Source organism: Rattus rattus, chromosome 1 (genome assembly GCF_011064425.1).
Source record: "Rattus rattus isolate New Zealand chromosome 1, Rrattus_CSIRO_v1, whole genome shotgun sequence".
Lineage (NCBI taxonomy): Eukaryota > Metazoa > Chordata > Mammalia > Rodentia > Muridae > Rattus > Rattus rattus.
The window spans coordinates 212,602,515-212,624,887 of NC_046154.1; the positions used below are offsets into that span (position 1 = coordinate 212,602,515).

At 36.7% G+C, this 22,373-nt stretch overlaps 1 protein-coding gene across 1 annotated transcript in view; it reads right to left on the minus strand.

The window, feature by feature from the left end:
* Window positions 1–6,614: 6,614 nt before the first annotated feature.
* Window positions 6,615–22,373, minus strand: part of LOC116910883 (regulating synaptic membrane exocytosis protein 2-like) — a 37,176-nt gene continuing 21,417 nt past the window's right edge. The window contains exon 4 of the mRNA XM_032914658.1: window positions 6,615–6,906. Within this exon, the coding sequence (XP_032770549.1) occupies window positions 6,829–6,906 (78 nt within the window). The 3' untranslated portion in view covers window positions 6,615–6,828. The remainder of the gene's footprint in view (window positions 6,907–22,373) is intronic.

Consider the following 22,373-nt stretch of genomic DNA (forward strand, 5'->3'; position numbering starts at 1 on the left):
CCATGCAAAATATCATGTATGACAGCATGCTCCCCAAATCTCAGCACTGGTGAGGCAGAGGCAGGCTGGGGTGTACTGTCTGGTTGAAATGGTAAGATCCTGGTTCAACGAGAAACCTTGTCTCAAAAAAAAGAAATTAAAGTAGAAAAGAATATAGGAAGTTAGGAAAGATGGGCTAGCACTTATTAAAAGCACACAAACAGTTCCATGAAATCTATTATGATGAATATATAAAAATATACTTTGGAAAAAACAGTTAAGCCAGCACATCCTCTCTGCAGAAACAGTCCCTGAGGAATCTCTACCTAGGCACTGAGGCAGGTCAGATATTGTGGGTGGCTAGAGCTAAGGAAGAGCTATTCTTAGAGATCCAATTTGGCCACATCTCAGGTTGATTATACTCTGGTGGGCCACATGGTGGGAACCAAGAGAATCTGTTTTAATAAAGTGCTGAAACTTAATTCCTATTGAAGTTATATTTATCTCACAGGGCTCCAGTTCAGAGCTTCTTTATGAGCTTCTTGCTTATGCACAGTGCTATCTAGTGAAAGCATTCAATATATAACACATACACACACACGCACACACACACACACACACGCACACACACACACAAAAGTGAGAGGCCTCAAGACATACAATTGTCCTTAACAGCTTATCTTAGGGTTTATATGAATCAATACTGAGGAGAAAAGCCACCCACCATTCTGTCAGACTGAAGGACAGCAATCCCTGGGACATGGAGAAGGACACACCTTAGAATAAATACCGACAAGTGTGGAGAGCACGATAAAGAAATAATTGTGACAATGTTTCATTGACTATTCACATATTTTTTTAGGTTCTCCTAAGATTAAATAATTTCACAAAATATTGAGATACTGCCTAAAAAAAAAAAAAAAAAAAAAAAAAGAAGAAGCAATCACTAAGACTGAAGTAGCTAATCTAGCTAAGTCCTTTTAAATGCCTGACGCTGTTTCTAGGTTGTGAATGATAAGCTTTCAGAAGAATGTAGAGATGGCACTTAAACACTGTTGATGGGGACATAAATTAGTACAAACTTAATGACAAACAACACGGTACTTCCTCAAAAGTACTTTGATACCTATGATACAATGCAGCAACACACAACTGAATGTACAATCCAGCAACACACAACTGAGTGTACAATGCAGCAACACACAACTGATTGTACAATCCAGCAACACACAACTGAATGTACAATCCAGCAACACACAACTGAGTATGTTTCCAAAGGAAATAAAATAAGAACAATGAGGAGAGGGGCTGGAGAGATGGCTCAGTGGTTATAAAAGCAGTGACTGCTCTTCCAGAGGTCCTGAGTTCAATTCCCAGCAACCACATGGTGTCTTACAACCATGTGTAATGGGATCAGATGCCCTCTTCTGGTGTGTCTGATATACAGTGTACTCATATACATAATTTAAAAAAAAAAAGAACAATGAGGAAATGTCAGAACTCCTGAAATTATTGCAGCACTATTCAGGGCAATCAAAAGATAGAATCAACTTAGGTATCGATCAACAAATAAATGGATGTATAATAAGATATAAATGTGTAAATCTATAACAAGAATAGGCAATGGAATCCATATATAAGAAAAAAACAAAATCTTGTCACATCTGGCAACATGAATGAGCATGGGGTGCATTATGTTACACAAAATAAGCCATGAAAAGGAAGATAAATAGCACATGCTCTTGCTCATATGTGAAATCTCAAAAAACTAATTTAATAGGAGAGTAGGATGGTAGTTCCCAGGGAGAAGAAAGAATATTGGATACAGATTATATATTAATTTGGACCGAGATGGCAAATGCCTGAATAGAAAAACACATAGTAACAGAATACAGGAGGTGACTGCTTAAATCAGAGACTGGCAAATAAAATAAATTATAAATTACAGTAAACTCAGTACCTGTAGTTCAGTTAGTAATTTTTCACATATGGCATGTTGCCTGTATGAAATTGAACTCTAAAGTTAGTTGTTGAGCAGATTCCTTCTGTCATTTGCATAGCAGAGTTGAAATTTGTTTGCTACATCAACAAATTAAGGAAGTTTCGCAAACCAAAAAAATAAATAAATAATGCCAGTTTAAAAATCAGAGACTGGATGTAAAGAGCAGGAAGAGAAGTACCAAATTGGGGTTGTGACATAATGGAGTTTTCTCTTGGGTGATGAAAATGTTCCACAGTTGATAACAGTGATGGCTATGCAATTAGTGAATATACCAAAACTACTGGATCGTATATTTATAACGGGAGAGTTTCATTTGAGTTATGTTTTAATAAAGATGTCCAGAGTTTTAAGCAAAGAGATTCCCACTGAAACACATTATAATCAATTCTCAAAAGGCAAAAACGGAATTCTGAAAGCAGAATGACTCATGACATACAAGCACATTCAATGACACTACATGCATATCTCTCTTAAGACTTTGCAAGTCTCAGTGATACATAGAGAGTGCTGACACTAGAAACAGCAACACACACACACACACACACACACACACACACACACACACACACACACACACACACACACACACACACCCCAGAGGACTCCCCGGTCTGGCCTCAGAGAGAGAAGGGCCTAATCCTGGAGAGACCTGAGGCCCCCAGGGAATGAGGGTGCAGGGATGGGGACACCCTCTTGGAGACAGGGAAGAGGAATGGGATGAGGAGCTGTGGGAGGGCAGAGGACCAGAGGGGGTTACCAACTAAATTATAAAAAAATAAAAGTACTAAAAAAGAAGGTGAGAGGAGAGGACCAAGCTTCACAAAGTTGTCCTCTGCTCTTTGACTTCTATACATGTGCCAAGACAGGCATGTGCCCCAACATGTACACATCATGCATGCATATATATATTTTATAAATATATATATATATATTTTACAAATATATATATATATATATCATCATCATCATCATAATCAGTGACATCTAATTTTAAAAGAAACAAAAAATTTGATTGCTGGTAGCAGAAAAATCTAGTATTTTCTCTAGTTGTAAAAAGTTTTCTAACAGCCTTGGGTCAGTGGCTATGATGATAACTTGTAAATTTCAACTTGCTGCATGGAAAAACTCCTACAGAATTAGTGACACGCACCTCTAGATGAATCTCTGACAGTATTTCTCAGGAGGACGACATAAGAAAGCAACTTGGAGGAAAGGGCTGCCCTGACAGTGATCTTAACACCCAACAGTCTGGACCACAGGTGCACAGACATAAAAGAAGAAAAGCCGCCGACTCACGCACACTCCACTCTCTGAGCCGACTGTTCATTGCTGCTGCTTTTGCTTCTTTGGACATTAGACTCCATCAAGACTCCTTAGTCTTACAACATGGACTTCCAACATCCAAGGAGCTTCAAGTCTCAGACTAGAAGTGCATCATTGCCCACCCCAACAGTTCTGAGGTTTCGAGGTTCTAGAACTGAGCAGCCTTTCCAGCATACTAAAAGCCATTTTTGACCTATGACCCCTCCAGTCATGAAACCCAGTCCAACAAACTCACTGGTTCTGACCCTAAAGAACATTCCTTCAACTACATCCTAATGACTCTAAAACTTTGGGTCCTTTCTTCATGGTAACAAATGACAAATCATGTCAGCATATCACATTTGCATTAAAGAGACAGTGTTGACTTTTGTGCTAAATATCATGACTTGCCAGAAACTTTTAGAAATTTTCTTCTGTGTCATGTACTAGAACTGCATCATACACCATTTCCAGTTTCAAGGACAGCTAAGATAGTTTTGTAGGTTTTTATACTTTTTAAATATAGACTGCAAGAGAAAATGAAATTGAAAATATCTGTTGGGGACCCCAAAAAGTAGGGTGCACATTTTCAACTACTCAACCTTTCACATATCTTACATGTAATATATTTGCCTCTTCCCTAAAGAAGGCAATTCTAAAGCCTCATCACTAATTATAAAAACAAACTCCGAACTAAGAGTCTTCGAAAGCAAACAAAGATGCATCCTGTGTAGTGGGGAGTGAGTCACTGTGAGCCACTGACCTATGTACTCAAACGATTCAATGAGCAACAAGGAAAAGGTGACTTCAGTAACAAATTCAGAACCAGAGGAATGGGAATGTATGGTGTCAACTGTCCATAGTCCACAGCAAAGCCTATAGAAGAATGACATTGTTCCCTGGTCACCTGTCTAGCTACCCCAATTCAGTCACTCAAGAAGCCTTTCATCACTGTCATCTGTATCCCTGACTCTATCCTTGACAAGGAAAACCTTTGCTCATTATCACCCTTGTGGGACTAGTGCTGATGTATATGCTTTGTGGGAACTGAAAAGCTTGTATGTCCACTGCTAATATGAGTATAGCTTGGTGTATTCCTGTGGGTTAGAAGAAATAGTATTTGCTATCAAGGTTAGTTGCTTTAACAATTAGATTTAACAATTCAAGTGGTTGTTAAATTTAAATTCATTAAAATTGAATTTACTCATCAATAATATCAATAAAACCTTCCTCAAGTGTTTAACAGCTACGTGTGAATACAACCTTCTGTGTAAAGAGTCACAAAATGGTCTGTCCAGCTTTATTTGCATGTTCCAAATCCATACAAACTAATACGTTTTATCTATTATTCACCTCTTAGCTAACTATAGACTGATAAGTATATAGTTAAATGTAAAACAATGACTTCGTGGAATTTACGAAGCAAATATGACACATCACTTGTAATTAATTTCAATGGTTACATTATGTCATCAAGAAATACAATAGCTGATATAATTTATACTTTTCAAAAATGCTATAACACATATATGATGTGAATTCGTGTATACTGCTGTGAAGTGAGGGTTGCTCTAAAACTTTAAATACAGCAAGATATGCAGCTAAGTCATTTTCTTCCTGCATTAAAATAATGACTATAAGAGGACAAGGTTAACAGGACCTAAACCAATAAATCAAAATCTTTACAGAAGTTTAATGTTTCAGACAGAACTTAAAGGAAGGGGTAATCATTCTTATCCCAAATTTAATGTCCGTTTCGTGTTTACCCCCAAGCATTTCAAAGGACATCTCAGTACTTTGTATTAATATAGTAACTCTTAAATACCCAAGTAAATGGTACCTTTGCGACAGCTTTCACAGCCAGTGATAGTGGGAGCCATTCACTGAAAATAAGTTATCCCACTTAGTGAAAATTCCTTCTGCTGGCTCCCAGAGATAACTGGGAGACTTGGGGGAGGACCTGGCTAATTATCCCAGAAAATGCTGCCTCATCTGAAACTGGAAGCTCATAGTGGACCCAAGACATCTTTGGGTTACTTTTAAAATTAAAGAAAGAAAGAAAAAAGCTATTTTATTCTAATTAAGCCAATCTTCAGGTAGAAAGGGCTTCTAAAATACGAACATGAGCTCTGCCATTAGCAACCCAACTTCCACTCCAAAATCACTGAAATATTCATGGGTAAAATTAACTCTTACAAAACCCTTCTTCTACCTGAGAAATAAACAGCGGGGAGCTACCACGGACACAAGTTACTGGGTGATCTTTTTCTGCACGTTTATAATGTTGAAAAATAAGTCCTAAGCTATGACTAATGACACAATGGTAAAGAATGAATGAACTGTCGCTAGAAGCCATGTTTATTTAAGCTGATTTTAGACAGTGAGAATGTTACTGATCAGAACATGAAAACTAGATTTCCACCATTAAATTTCCAATTTCCAGGATAGGAGCCATGTTATAAAGAAAAAAAAAAACAGATAGTAGTTAGACCATTATGTATGCTATATTAACGCCAAACACAAAAGTTGCCATAGAGACTCTAAAGGTGATTAACTACATGGGTTGTCTATCTGTGGGTAACTGTGGTAGGAAACGGGTGGTAGAAAGCTTCTGGGTTCTCTAAGAATCACCACCAAACAAAAATGACTCACAGCTTGTGAGGTAATTGACCTGTTATTCTTCAACACGGCCCCTAAGGTTATTAGGATTTCTACAGAATTTTTAAAAGAAAGGGAAATAATTATATTGTCCTTTCTTCTACTCTGAGATTTCATTCCAAATCCATGTTCAATATTTGCCACAAGATAAATTGTTGCCAACTAAGTAGCTGAAGACTATCAAAGGAAGTGGTTCCCGCTGGTTTAAAACATGGTACTGCTTAGAAGACTTTAACTACTTTGAATGTGGGCCACTTGAAACTCAAAAATTTGAAACAGCTCAAGGCTGAGTTTGACTCATCAAAAGTTATCAGAATAGAAATACTGTTCTTTATATGCAGACTCACCAGTCTCTAGAGCAAATCTAAATGCAAATCAGACATTCATGAAAAATGTCACTAACTCCTCAAACTGTTGAGATAAACAGAAATATATTAAATATTTATGATAAACACAAGAGAAATGTTTCAGTGAGCCCACTTTCAATTTTAGTTTGTTGTTATAGTCATAGACTAGGCATTGAGTTGGAAACTTTATAAAAGCTGACCAATATGAGAGTGAGTTTAGGAAAACATGTAAGGCACTGACCATAATACACAATGCTGTGAGGTCATAAGTGCCAAGGCCAGCCCCCGCCTTCCCAGGGTCTTGGATGGATGGATGAATGCAACATCAGTAGGTGGCAAATGTTTTCCACCAGAGACACAATAACAAAGTATTAATTTGTAAAAACTCAGGGATCTATAAAGAATTGATATTTTCATCTCTAATTCAATGAAATGCAAGTTGTTTTTTCAGTAAAATCAGCATGCTTAAATATGCTATACTGTTTAGCAACTGTCATGCAATAACCAACAAAATACATAGAAGGATAAAATTAAATTCAACTATAAAATTAAATTGGCAATAGTAATAAGAAAAAGTATATTAGACAGAAAGAAAAAGACTCTAACCACTTTGTCCTCCTGGTGTGAATATCCACGAAAGCAAGTTTAAAAAGACAGAAAAGACAAAACAAAAAAAAGGAATGATTAATTCCATTATTAACTGAGAGCAGATCTTAAGAGTTCATTAGTGAAATAGAAGTCAGAAAATGTTTACACTTTGACTCAATTCTAAAATTTCAACTTTATATTAGGAGGGAAATTTTCCCATTTATTTCATTAAATTCAAATAAAAGCATGCCAAATGTCATAATATATTGATATAAACAAAATAATTTCCATAAAAGCAATTAAATAACCAAATATCAGAAAAGAGAAAATGCCTTTCACAATTCAACCTTAACTAAATCTTGAACTCAAGGAAAAAATTTTGAAAAATATTTAGAAATATTTACATATAAAAATGATAAAATACAGCATTGGTCAATTCATCAACTACCAAAAGTAGACAAAATGAAGTATTACATGAATTACGCATATCTGCTTCATAAATAATGTATTAACTTAGATTTTTTCTAAATTTTGTATAAATTAAAATAAAAATTAAAAACTCATGATAAAATATTATATTTGGCAATTGTGGGTCTTAGTCCCAATATTGTAAATGTAGAAACAAAACAAAGAAGATACATATAGTCAAGTCACTAAAAGGTAAATAATCAAAAAGGCATGTTGAGGAAGGAGATACATTAAAGGATAGGAAATAGTGACGGATAGCTAAAATGAAAGTAGATAGGTGGAGTCCAGGGTGGAAGGCTTAAGCAGGTAGAGGTACCAGGATATGGAGAAAATAGGGGAGAGGGAGCTAACCCAAAGAAAGACTATGTGGAAGGCTATATGGATACCTACAATCTCATAATTCAAAAATATATTTGGAGGGTTAGTAGACTATATAAAGCATTTTAAAAATTGGGGGAGTACTGGAGTTTAAGTGATTAAGCAGGGTTAATGCAGTTGTTGGGAACTAAACTCAGAACTTCTAGAAGAACAGGCAGTAACTACTGAGCCATCTCTGGGTTAAACAAAACTAAGGATGCTTTTTTTAAGCTTTATGAATATAATTAGGAAGCTAAGTATAAAATATAACTGTGTCTTTATTTAAGAGTTCAAACAGAATTATTCCACATAGGTGGATCATGCCACTTCCAGAAGATTTGGTTTATTGAATGAAAATCATAATTCAAGTTATGGTATATTTCTCTACAAGTTATGCTTCAAAGAAGCTCCAAAGGTTTCCAGAACAAAGTAGACGACTGCTACTGGCCTTGGTTACCCACCGAACCTACATGTTAAGACTTTTGCTGAAGACATGACACGGTATGCCTATAGAGCATAGAGAAACCAATCTTAAACTAGCCAAGAAACATCTTCCCTGTAGGCTAGCACTCCTGGTGCCAGAAGTTGCTATGCAGTTTCTAGGGAAGAAAATATATGAATGGCCCAACCCAGCGCTGCACCCTGCATACTATAAAACCAACTTACTAGGTTAAGTGGCCCCACTGCTGTAAGAGGGGCACAATTTTTATGGGCTAATTAACAGCTCTTGGTTGGATTTGACACTGCTCCATAAGAAGTGTCATGCCCCGTAGTGTAACACGGCTCAAATGCCTATGTCTTTGAAGACAGTCAAGGAGGGCCACTAGGACAGGACCTGTTGTTCCTATTTTGATAAATGCCCATGTCATCAAACTGCCTTCTAAATATCTGTTTACACGTGAAGACTTGGGCTTTTCTCAACCTTTGTCAAAGAATCTTTTTGGCAATGATTAGCAGTCAATAGAAATACACAAAACTAGTCAGTGTGCTGAGAGTAAGACACTGAGTGTCCAACTCTTAACAGGACATCTTTATCAATAATCACCAACACTGTGGGGGAGAAGGCAGAAAGCAAAAGCTGAAGGATGAGGAAGAGCACTGTAACACACAGTCATCTGTCTACTTACACAAGAACTACACAACAGACCCAGCTGGGATTCTCATCAGGCAGGAGGGAGTCTCTATGCCCCACCCTCACTGAAGAGACATTGAGAGAGAGCTGCTCGGGAGTAAGATTCTTTTATTTAATGTGTCCCCACCCCCACTAGTCTATTCCTCTGCCCCATACCTTTTGATTTTTGAGAAGGTCTAGTTGTGAGACACTTGAGGGAAGGCAGGGAGGATAGGGTAGACATATGGTTAAGATTCACTGTATAAATGTATAAAATTCTCTAGGATAAAGAAAAATTATTATTAAAAAAGTAAAATTCCAGAGCATGTCCAATACAGAGGTCAATGCTAGCAGCAAACCACTGAACTGAGAACAGGACCCCCTTGGGAGGAATTAGAGGAAGAATTGAAAGAGCTGAAGGAGCTTGCAACCCCATAAGAACAACAATGTCAACCAACCAGAGCTTCCAGGGACTAAACCACTACCAAAAGACTATACATGGACTGACACAGGATTCCAACTGCATATGTAGCAGAGAATAGCCTTGTTGGGCACCAATGGAAGGAGAAGCCCTTGGTCCTGTCAAGGTTGGACCCCCAATGCAGGGGAATATTGGGGGGGCCAATAAGGAGGATGGATGGGGGGAATACCCGTATGGGGGAGGGGGAGGGGATGGGGCTTATGGACAGGAAATCAGGAAAGGGAATAACATTTGAAATATAAGTAAAGAAATAAATCTAATAAAAAAGTGAAAAAAAAAGTAAAATTAAATGTTTAAAACATGATGATGATATGGATCCCAAAATACCATGCCTATGATATATACATCAATATTTTTCTTCCATTCATTCATTCAACAGTTAACACACTGATCTACTGCATACCAAGTACACAGAAACATACTGAGTAGACAAAGTGAATTTAAGAGATGCAATCAATTAGCAATAAAATTCAAGAATACTAGATTAGAGATCTGTATAATCCAGTGTAATAACACAAGAGTAAGTAGTTAATTCACACAGAATTTCCTAAGGATCACAGTGGAGATAATGCTTATGGTGACCAAAACAACTGTTCTAGGTAAGGGTTTTAGAGTGAGGCCGAGAGGGAAGAGTATTTCTGACAGTCGTAGTATGATGAGCTAACACATAGCAGACATAGACAAGTGCTCACGGTGTGGTTTGTTTGGGACATGGAGAACAAAGTGAAGTTTTCCTAAAGTTATCCAGGAGACAGACCATGACACTCTTCACGGTATAGTGACTTAAGTCACTCAAGAGATAAGGAGTCGCTACTGCAAAATGTGTTTGAGAAGCCAAGACTAGAGCAGACAGACCAGTTAGAAGACTAGAATTAAATGATATTCTATAGAGACATCGCCAGTAGTTTACATTTAGAAACAAAAATATTAAATTTTTAAAACTTGTGGGGAAAGAGTTAAAGAAATCTGAGACCTGGCTTTCTGGTTTAGATGACAACTTGTATTAATACTATTTTAAAAGTTAAAAATTTCAGGAGGAACTCTGAGCATTAGTCCAAAAATAAAAATGATATAGGAAATCAAATTAGGAAAAAGGAAAATCTAAGACACTTATAAAAGAATTATAAAAATATTTCAAAAGACTGAAATGTCTTACTTCTTTTATGGATGTTAATTATTTTATTTTAAAACAGCTTAATAGTAAGCATTGGTAATATGTTTAATATATGATTTCATTGTTAATTGTTTGGGGCTAATATTTGAAATTTTAAATGATTTAATAGGAGTATCTTAAACTATCATATGTCTCTGTTATGATTAGAATTTCTACAGATAATGTTAATCTCCCCATATATTCTAAATAGTATTTCCTAACTTGAAACTCACCCTAGCTACTGATCGATACAGAAATAATTGAGGAGCTCAAGTTCGCCAAGAGTTTGAGAGCAAGTAGCTAGCAGATGCAGTTCTCAAATGCGCATGTGACCAGAACTTGTCCTACTGTGCATTCAGTCATTTTTCTCGTCTCCAAAATAAACCCAATAATTACTGGCTTATTTAGAGTCTTAGAGTCTTATACACCCTCAAGTTAACAATAAAGTTTAAGTGTTTATAATAAATTTTCAGGGGTATTATCAATGGATGTGATTAAATACATGTTTGTCAGATCTTGGTACTACATACTTAGTTCACTCAATATAAGAAAAATGTCAATCATGCACTCTATGTGACAAATCAGTACCTGTTGTCAAGCCATCAGACAAATCTAACTTTCAAACACCATCCTACTCATTTTTAATTAAATAATTGTCATTGTGGGATACTTGGAAATTCAACTTCTTTCCAAAATTTAATTCTACAAACCATGAATGATGCAATAGAATCTTGTCAAAGATTTATTTAATTATATAAATTTGCTTTGTCCATTCCTCAAATTTTGGTAAACCATAGGTTTCTAAAATAATAGTATTTTCAATACTTTCATATTATAATATGTGAGAAAATGATAAAAAGAAAGCTTAACTCACAATATATACTATATGCAATAATGAAAATTAATGGCACTTCTTGATTAGTTTTTAAATTACTCAAGCAATAGAAATACTGCTTTACTTCATCTAGTAGTAATACATTTATCAGGTATTTCAAGAATTGTTTAATAGCACAAATCTTGATGTTATAAGATATTAAACCCAGAAGAAATCTTAGAAGCTATTTATATTACTTCTTTTATTTTAGAGATTATAAAAAAGAACTATAAGATGAAGTGTGCCATTTTAAGTTCTTCTATTTAAAGCTAATCAATGTAAGCCTGAAAATTCTCACAGAATAATCAAACAGATGGAAATTAATTATACACATGGCAATCACTTTTTCCTCCCAAAAGATAAAAGAAACAATCTTCCATATTTTGAAGCTTAAACTAATCCTTATTTTAAATTACCTTTAATATCTCTGCAATTCAATGTCTTTCACAATTAAATTGGTACAAAAAATGTTTCCTTATCTTTTCATTTGATTAAACTCATGCAATTTTTACTTGTTAAGAAAATGCCATCTAAGGAAAAAATTAACAAAGCAGTACTCCGTATCACATCTTGTACTAGTGTGCACATGACTAGCACCTGTATGGTATCTTGTATTAGAGTGTCCATACAACTAGTGGTTTTGGTTCTTTCCATGTCCTCACTGTACCTCAGCAGATGTAATGAATTGCTAAGGATGGCGCCATATGAAAGGGCCAGAAAGTTACAACAAACGGTTATTTTATTGTATTCTCCTGGAAGATTACAAAAAGAATTTTAATAGCTTTATAACTAAATATAGATGTATAAAATATTTGTATTTTCTATAAGGATAGTCTGACAATATTTCACTGAGCTCAATTCTTTGGGGCCAGCATAAGTCAAAATGTGCATTCAGCAACTGTTGAGAGCAAAAACCTCTAACATGAAAAGCAGCTGAGCGTTTACAAGATCAAATTTAAAAGCATAGGTTGAATCTTGTAGTTTTTTATCTTAGAACTTGGATGATTTCACCCATTCTATTCAATGAATGCCTTTCAACATAAATTAAGACTATAACAGCTCCCCTACTTGAATGAAAATTTAGAAATATTAAAAAAGAAACAGGGCTGTCTTCCACGAATTAAAATCTAAACTGTTTTTTATTGTCTTTTACTTTCCTGACATCAACCTCAGATTAAGGGGTAAGAATAAGGAAGAGGAGGAGGGATGCAAGTGGGGGAGGGAGGGGAGGGAGGAAGGAGGGAGGGAGGCAGGAGGGAGGGAGGGAGAAGAATGGGACACATACTGCCTCTGGCATCTTCCTTGTTCAATAAACCTTCTCATGCAGGTTAACTAAAATATAGAGAGATTTAAAGTTGTGCATAATGTAACATTTTCAAGGAATATTTCAATATTTTACTGTAATTAATTGATTAGGATTTTTATTCACTGCAAGGTTATCTATCATACATTAGAAACTAAGATTTGTATTTTCAACCAACTAAGCTATGTTCAGATGTTATCAGATACTTCTGGTTTGGGTCTAAGTTGAGTACCAAGGGTGAGATCTTCCCTCCTGCCTGAAAAGCAGAAAAGCATGGAATAATCTGCTATTTGGTTTGAAGTTCTGGGATTAGAGATTGTGTACATAGGCAAGCACTCTATCACTGGACTGTGTCTGCGGTCCTGTTTCGCTTTCCCAGGCTCAGAGAACTCTGAGTGGGGAAAGGTGCTAATATGATAAGAGCCAAAGGCTGGGAGTGCTGGAGTGAAAGTATCTTCCCAACATGACAAGACACTCACAAACGCATAGCAGCTGTGGTGGTTTGTAAAAGATCTGCAGTGTCAGTCTAGTGAACAGTCCAGCATGAAGTGAGGAAGGAGCCAGCGGCTCCTGCCTCGTGCTAAGGAGCTCCTGCCCATTGATGGCTGGTGGAGAAGGAAAAGTGTTTTTGAAGGGTATGGCCCCTTCAGTGTACCATGCTCTACTGAAGGATCCCAGCATATGGGCAACACAAGGAGATTCAGGAGAGCTGGAGGGGAGAGGGAGTAAAAATGGTCAAAATGTGTATAAACATGTATACAATCTCAAATAATAAATTTTAAATATTGTATTTTTTAAGTGATTAAAATAAGGCAACAAAGGACAATGCAGGTCTAAGATACTGTGAGATGAGCTGTGTAATAATCTCGGAGCTATACTATTCGAGAGTCCCCAGACAGTAAGAGGAAGCGTCGGTAGAGCCGGAAGATGGCTCAGAGGAGACTGGGAGGCTGCTGAGAAGATTCTGTAAGGAATTATTAATTTAAGGAAAATAAAAAATATTTACATTGGAATTTGAGAGACTAAAATATTCCTTCCAAGAAATTAGGAGCATTTGATTCCTACGTCAGAGAAGAAAGGGGTATTAAAACCTTGCTTTCCCCATAAGAAACTACAAAATTCAACCAAATGAAGCAGAAGTAATGAGAATCAAAACATAATTTAGCAATGGAGAAAATTCAAATAAGAAGTTAGTTCCTTAGATCCATAAAACTATCAAATAGGGGTTGGGGATTTAGCTCAGTGAAGGCCCTGGGTTCGGTCCCCAGCTCCAAAAAAAAAAGAAAAAGAAAAAAACTATCAAATATATAGCCAAATTCAACAGAAAAGAAAGATTTGAATTAGCAAAATCAGAAATGATATAACAACAAAAAAGAAATTATATAACAATAGTCCTGATTCTATGCATATTTTAAAATAATGGAATACTATGAAAATTTTTACATCAATAAATTTTATAATTTAATGTGAAACTGGACAGATTCCTTGAGAGATATAATTAAGAGAACTTATTCATAAATACAAAAAACTTTGAATCAACTAAAAATTTTAAGGTATATTTTAAAACCTTCCCATTGAATAAAGACTGCATGCCCAGATAACCTTAAAAATAAAATCTAATGAATATTTTAATAACTAAAATAATAATGGCCTCACGTCACGGAGTGGCACCAACAAGTGAGATAAACCAGCCCTGTGCAAATTCTCCCATGGCACTAGAGAGGATAAATTACTTCCTAACCCTTTCCATGACAGCAGGTGATACTAATTCCAAAGTCAAGGAAAGAGAACTACAAACCAGACACAGTATTGTATAAAATGAATTATCTATGATGACCAAATGGAGTTTATTCTAATATTACAAAGTTGTTTGAATATACATGACCATATTTTTAAAAGGAAAAAATAAAAATTAATCTCAGTAGATGGCAAAAGGCATTTGGGAAAGTTCAATGACTAAGATCTTTAAAAAAATAATTCTTAGCAAATTTGTAATAGATGGTACCTATGAAAAATTATAAGTAACATTATACCTAATATTGGGTAACTGAATACATCACTCTTAAGACTAAGGATGTCTGCTCACATCACCTCAATTTAAAATTATGCCAATGTATCAATTCATATATAAATAGACACACGCGCGCGCGCGTGCACACTCACACACACACACACCCCTGTTGAGTGTTTGTCTTTTACTGTTTATTGTAATGCTAAGTGCTGGCCTCGAAAATCTACTGTAGGCATATAGCCTCTGGAACCCACTCCCAAGTTGATTCTGACTGGTGAATAAAGACAACAGAAGCCAGTAGCTGAGACCATGTGGATGGAGAGGAGAAGACGAGAAGACGTGCAGGAAAAAAGAAAGGAGGGCCACCATAGGCTAAGAGCCAAGAGAGCATGGCCCAGAAGGTTGTCTAATTTCAGCTAAGAGCAGCCCAGATGAAACATAGTAATTAATAACTTGGGTTACGGATAGGAGGTATATTCTAACAACACAGAGGGTAGGCAGTTGCCCTCCAACTACTGTGCTGCTTAAGACACACTAAAGTAAAAAGACTGTCTGTATGCATGTCTTTCATCTGGGAACATAAATCATTAAGGCAGGTAGAAACCCTGGGACAAAATTTTTTTCAATAATATAACTACATATATTCATATATATTCATAAATATATACACACATACATATATATGCACATACATTTACATATACATACATACACACATACATGCACACATACACATACATGCACACACAAACATTCATCAAGTAAACCAATAATGGATTAGTTCTGGGCAAACAAAACATTGAGAGAAACAGGAAAATGAAGACAAGAAGTCACATAGGAGAACTAATTTCCACAATTATTCCCAGATAATGTACATAAAGATTGAGCTCTGTATGTAAGAACTATCTAAGTAATTAGTGTGGTGATAAGATATTAATTAGGAAATAAATTCAAAAGAACATAGTGAAAAGAGCATTTGTAACACTGGTTTCACTAGTTTAACAATGTATTCTATGAGTATCACATAGTCACTAAAGTGAATAAGGAGGAGAAGTTTAGTATAAATATGAAATGAGATCTTTCTTTTTTTTTTTTTTTTTTTTGGAGCTGGGGACCCGAATCAGTGCCTTGCGCTGTAGGCAAGCGCTCTACCACTGAGCTAAATCCCCAACCCCGAAATGAGATCTTTTAGTTCCATACTGAATGTTATTTCATAATAAACTCAAAGAAAAAAAAAAACACATGATCATCTCATTAGATGCCCAGAAACCATTTGACAAAATTCAATACCCCTTCATGTTAAAAGTCTTGGAAAGATGAGGATTTCAAGGCCCAGACATAAACATATTAAAAGCAATATACACCAAACCAGTAGCCAACATCAAATTACATGGAGAGAAACCTGAAGCAATCCCACTGTAATCAGGGACTAGACAAGGCTGCTCACTCTCTCCTTACCCATTCAATATAGTACGCAAAGTCCTAGACAAAGCAGACAACAAAAGGACTTCAAAGGGATAAAAATGGGAAAAGAAGTCAAAATATTGCTATTCGCAGATGATATGATAGTATATTTAAGGTGACCCCAAAAGTTCTAGCAGAGAACTCCTATACCGGAAAAACAACTTCAGCAAACTGGCTGGATATAAAATTAACTCAAATAAAGAAGTAGCCTTCCTCTAATCAAGGATAAAAAGGCTGACAAAGAAGTTAGGGAAAGAACACCCTTCACAATAGTCACAAATAACATAAAATACCTCCGTCTGACTCTAATCAAGAAAGTCAAAGATCTGTATGACAAGAATTTCAAGTCTCTGAAGAAAGAAATTAAGAACTCAGAAGATGGAAAGACCTCCCATTCTAATGGATTGGCAGGATTAATATAGTAAAAATGGCCACCTGCCAAAAGCAATCTACAGATTCAATGCAATCCCCATCAAAATTCCAACTCAATTCTTTTTTTTTTTCTTTCTTTCTTTTTTTTTTTTTATTAACTTGAGTATTTCTTATATACATTTCGAGTGTTATTCCCTTTCCCGGTTTCCAGGCAAACATCCCCCTCCCCACTCCCCTTCCTTATGGGTGTTCCCCTCCCGACCCTCCCCCCATTGCCGCCCTCCCCACAACAGTCTAGTTCACTGGGGGTTCAGTCTTAGCAGGACCCAGGGCTTCCCCTTCCACTGGTGCTCTTACTAGGATATTCATTGCTACCTATGAGGTCAGAGTCCAGGGTCAGTCCATGTATAGTCTTTGGGTAGTGGCTTAGTCCTGGAAGCTCTGGTTGGTTGGCATTGCTGTACATATGGGGTCTCGAGCCCCTTCAAGCTCTTCCAGTTCTTTCTCTGATTCCTTCATCGGGGGTCCTATTCTCAGTTCAGTGGTTTGCTGCTGGCATTCACATCTGTATTTGCTGTATTCTGGCTGTGTCTCTCAGGAGCGATCTACATCCAGCTCCTGTAGGCCTGCACTTCTTTGCTTCATCCATCTTGTCTAATTGGGTGGCTGTATATGTATGGGCCATATGTGGGGCAGGTTCTGAATTGGTGTACCTTCAGTCTCTGTTTTAATCTTTGCCTCTCTCTTCCCTGCCAAGGGTATTCTTGTTCCCCTTTTAAAGAAGGAGTGAAGCATTCACATTTTGATCATCCGTCTTGAGTTTCATTTGTTCTAGGCATCTAGGGTAATTCAAGCATTTGGGCTAATAGCCACTTATCAATGAGTGCATACCATGTATGTCTTTCTGTGATTGGGTTAGCTGACTCAGGATGATATTTTCCAGTTCCAACCATTTGCCTACGAATTTCATAAAGTCATTGTTTTTGATAGCTGAGTAATATTCCATTATGTAGATGTACCACATTTTCTGTATCCATTCCTCTGTTGAAGGGCATCTGGGTTCTTTCCAGCTTCTGGCTATTATAAATAAGGCTGCGATGAACATAGTGGAGCACGTGTCTTTTTTATATGTTGGGGGCATCTTTTGGGTATATGCCCAAGAGAGGTATAGCTGGATCCTCAGGCAGTTCAATGTCCAATTTTCTGAGGAACCTCCAGACTGATTTCCAGAATGGTTGTACCAGTCTGCAATCCCACCAACAATGGAGGAGTGTTCTCTTTCTCCACATCCTCTCCAGCATCTGCTGTCACCTGAGTTTTTGATCTTGGCCATTCTGACTGGTGTGAGGTGAAATTTCAGGGTAGTTTTGATTTGCATTTCCCTTATGACTAAAGATGTTGAACATTTCTTTAGGTGTTTCTCAGCCATTCGGCATTCCTCAGCTGTGAATTCTTTGTTTAGCACTGAACCCCATTTTTTAATAGGGTTATTTGTCTCCCTGCGATCTAATTTCTTGAGTTCTTTGTATATTTTGGATATAAGGCCTCTATCTGTTGTAGGATTGGTAAAGATCTTTTCCCAATCTGTTGGTTGCCGATTTGTCCTAACCACAGTGTCCTTTGCCTTACAGAAGGTTTGCAGTTTTATGAGATCCCATTTATCGATTCTTGATCTTAGAGAATAAGCCATTGGTGTTTTGTTCAGGAAATTTTTTCCAGTGCCCATGTGTTTCAGATGCTGCCCCAGTTTTTCTTCTATTAGTTTGAGTGTATCTGGTTTGATGTGGAGGTCCTTGATCCACTTGGACTTAAGCTTTGTATAGGGTGATAAGCATGGATCGATCTGCATTCTTCTACATGTTGACCTCCAGTTGAACCAGCACCATTTGCTGAAAATGCTATCTTTTTTCCATTGGATGGATTTGGCTCCTTTGTCAAAAATCAAGTGACCATAGGTGTGTGGATTCATTTCTGGGTCTTCAATTCTATTCCATTGGTCTATCTGTCTGTCTCTGTACCAATACCATGCAGTTTTTATCACTATTGCTCTGTAATACTGCTTGAGTTCAGGGATAGTGATTCCCCCTGAAGTCCTTTTATTGTTGAGGATAGTTTTAGCTATCCTGGGTTTTTTGTTATTCCAGATGAATTTGCAAATTGTTCTGTCTAACTCTTTGAAGAATTGGATTGGTATTTTGATGGGGATTGCATTGAATCTGTAGATCGCTTTTGGTAAAATGGCCATTTTTACTATATTAATCCTGCCAATCCATGAGCATGGGAGATCTTTCCATCTTCTGGGGTCTTCTTCAATTCCTTTCTTCAGAGTCTTGAAGTTCTTATTGTATAGATCTTTTACTTGCTTGGTTAAAGTCACACCAAGGTACTTTATATTATTTGGGTCTATTATGAAGGGTGTCGTTTCCCTAATTTCTTTCTCGTCTTGTTTCTCTTTTTTGTAGAGGAAGGCTACTGATTTATTTGAGTTAATTTTATACCCAGCCCCTTTGCTGAAGTTGTTTATCAGCTTTAGTAGTTCTCTGGTGGAACTTTTGGGATCACTTAAATATACTATCATATCATCTGCAAATAGTGATATTTTGACTTCTTCTTTTCCAATCTGTATCCCCTTGACCTCCTTTTCTTGTCTGATTGCTCTGGCTAGAACTTCAAGAATTATATTGAATAAGTAGGGAGAGAGTGGGCAGCCTTATCTAGTCCCTGATTTTAGTGGGATTGCTTCAAGTTTCTTCCATTTAGTTTAATGTTAGCCACTGGTTTGCTGTATATGGCTTTTACTATGATTTAGGTATGGGCCTTGAATTTCTATTCCCAGGACTTTTATCATGAAGGGTGTTGAATTTTGTCAAATGCTTTCAGCATCTAATGAAATGATCTGGATTTTGTTCTTTTCAGTTTTGTCTATATAATGGATCACGTTGATGGTTTTCCTTATATTAAACCATCCCTGCATGCCTGGGATGAAGCCTACTTAATCATGGTGGATGATTGTTTTGATGTGCTCTTGGATTCGGTTTGCCAGAATTTTATTGAGTATTTTTGTGTCGATATTCATAAGGGAAATTGGTCTGAAGTTCTCTTTCTTTGTTGGGTCTTTGTGTGGTTTGGGTATAAGAGTAATTGTGGCTTCATAGAAGGAATTGGGTAGTGATCCATCTGTTTCAATTTTGTGGAATAGTTTGGATAATATTGGTATGAGGTCTTCTATGAAGGTTTGATAGAATTCTGCACTAAACCCGTCTGGACCTGGGCTCTTTTTGGTTGGGAGACCTTTAATGACTGCTTCTATTTCCTTAGGAGTTATGGGGTTGTTTAACTGGTTTATCAGTTCCTGATTTAACTTCGGTACCTGGTATCTGTCTAGGAAATTGTCCATTTCCTGAAGATTTTCAAGTTTTGTTGAATATAGGCTTTATAGTAAGATTTGATTTTTTGAATTTCCTCTGAATCTGTTTATGTCTCCCTTTTCATTTCTGATTTTGAATACACACCTCTGTGTCCTCTTGTTTATCTTGTTGATTTTCTTTTGGTTCCATCTTTCTATGGTCCTTTTTGTTTCTAGGATTTTTCAGCTCTGAGTTTGATACAGTAATTGCTTTTTTTGTTCTAGAGCTTTTAGGTGTGCTGTCAAGCTGCTGATTTTTCCTATTTCTTTTTCTCTTAGGGTCCTAGCACAGCTTTCATTGTGTCCCATAAGTTTGGGTATGTTGTACATTTTCATTAAATTCTAAAGAGTCTTTAATTTCTTTTCTTTATTTCTTCCTTGACCAGGTTATCATTGAGTAGAGCATTGTTCAATTTCCACGTATGTGGGCATTCTTCCCTTATTGTTATTGAAGGTTTTAGGCCGGTGGTCTGATAGCACTTTATTTCTATATGTTGAGGCCTTTTTTGACCAATTATATGGTCAATTTTGGAGAACCTTAGAAGAAGGTATATCCTTTTGCTTTTAGGATAGAATGTTCTAAATATCTGTTAAGTCCATTTGGCTTGACTTTAGGCTGTTTGTTTAATTTCTGTTTCCATGATCTGTCCATTGATGAGAGTGGGGTGTTGAAATTCCTACTATTATTGTGTGAGGTGCAATGTGTTTTTTGATTTAGTAAGGTTTCTTTTTGATGTAGGTGCCTTGTATTTGGGGTATAGATATTTAGGATTGAGAGTTCATCTTGGTGATTTTTCCTTTTGATGAATATGAAGTGTCCTTCCTTATCTTTTTTGATGACTTTTAGTTGAAAATTGATTTTATTTGATATTAGAATGGCTACTCCAGCTTGCTTCTTCAGATCATTTGCTTGGAAAGTTGTTTTCCAGCCTTTCACTCTGAGGTAGTGTCTGTCTTTGTCTCTGAGGTGTGTTTCCTGTAGGCAGCAGAATGCAGGGTCCTCATTGCATATCCAGTTTGTTAATCTATGTCTTTTTATTGGGGAGTTGAGTCCATTGATGTTGAGAGATATTAAGAAATAGTGATTGTTGCTTCCTGTTATATTCATATTTGGATGTGAGATTATGTTTGTGTGCTTTTCTTCTCTTTGTTTTGTTGCCAAGACAATTAGTTTTTTTGCTTTCTAGGGTATAGCTTTTCCTTATGTTGGGCTTTACCATTTATTATCCTTTGTAGTGCTGGATTTGTAGAAAGATATTGTGTAAATTTGGTTTTGTCATGGAATATCTTATCTATGTTAATTGAGAGTTTTGGGATACAGTTCTGGCATTGTGTTCTCTTAGGGTTCTGTATGACATCGTCCAGGATCTTCTGGCCTTCATAGTTTCTATTCTGTTTTAGGTCTGCCTTTATATGTTACTTGACTTTTTTTCCTTACTGCTTTTAATATTCTTTTTCTTTTATTTTGTCTGCTTGGTGTTTGACTTTATGTGATTGTTTCTTTTCTGGTCCAATCTGTAGGCTTTTGTATAGCATGGGTTGAGGTTAGGGAAGTTTTCTTCATGATTTTGTTGAAGATATTTACTGGTCCTTTGAGCTGGAGTCTTCACTTTCTATACCTATTATCCTTAGGTTTGATCTTCTCATTGAGTCCTGGATTTCCTGTATGTTTTGGACCAGTAGCTTTTTCCGCTTTACATTATCTTTGACAGTTGAGTCAATGATTTCTATGGAATCTTCTGCTCCTGAGATTCTCTCTTCCATCTCTTGTATTCTGTTGGTGAAGCTTGTATCTACAGCTCCTTGTCTCTTCTTTTGGTTTTCAATATCCAGGGTTGTTTCCATGTGTTCTTTCTTGATTGCTTCTATTTCCATTTTTAATTCCTTCAACTGTTTGATTGTGTTTTCCTGATTTCCTGATATTCTTTCAGGGATTTTTGTGTCTCCTCTCTATGGGCTTCTACTTGTTTATTTATGTTTTCCTGGAATTCTTTCAGGCATTTTTGCGATTCCTCTCTGTAGGCTTCTACTTGTTTATTAATGTTTTCCTGTGTTTCTCTAAGGGAGTTCTTCACGTCTTTCTTGAAGTCCTCCAGCATCATGATCAAATATGATTTTGAAACTAGATCTTGCTTTTCTGGTGTGTTTGGACATTCCATGTTTGTTTTGGTGGGAGAATTGGGCTCCGATGATGCCATGTAGTCTTGGTTTCTGTTGCTTGGGTTCCTGCGCTTGCCTCTCACCATCAGATTATCTCTAGTGTTACTTTGTTCTGCTATTTCTGACAGTGGCTAGACTGTCCTATAAGCCTGTGTGTCAGGAGTGCTGTAGACCTGTTTTCCTGTTTTCTTTCAGCCTGTTATGGGGACAGAGTGTTCTGCTTTCGGGCGTGTAGTTTTTCCTCTCTACAGGTCTTCAGCTGTTCCTGTGGGCCCGTGTCTTGAGTTCACCAGGCAGGTCTCTTGCAGCAGAAAAGTTGGTCTTACCTGTGGTCCCT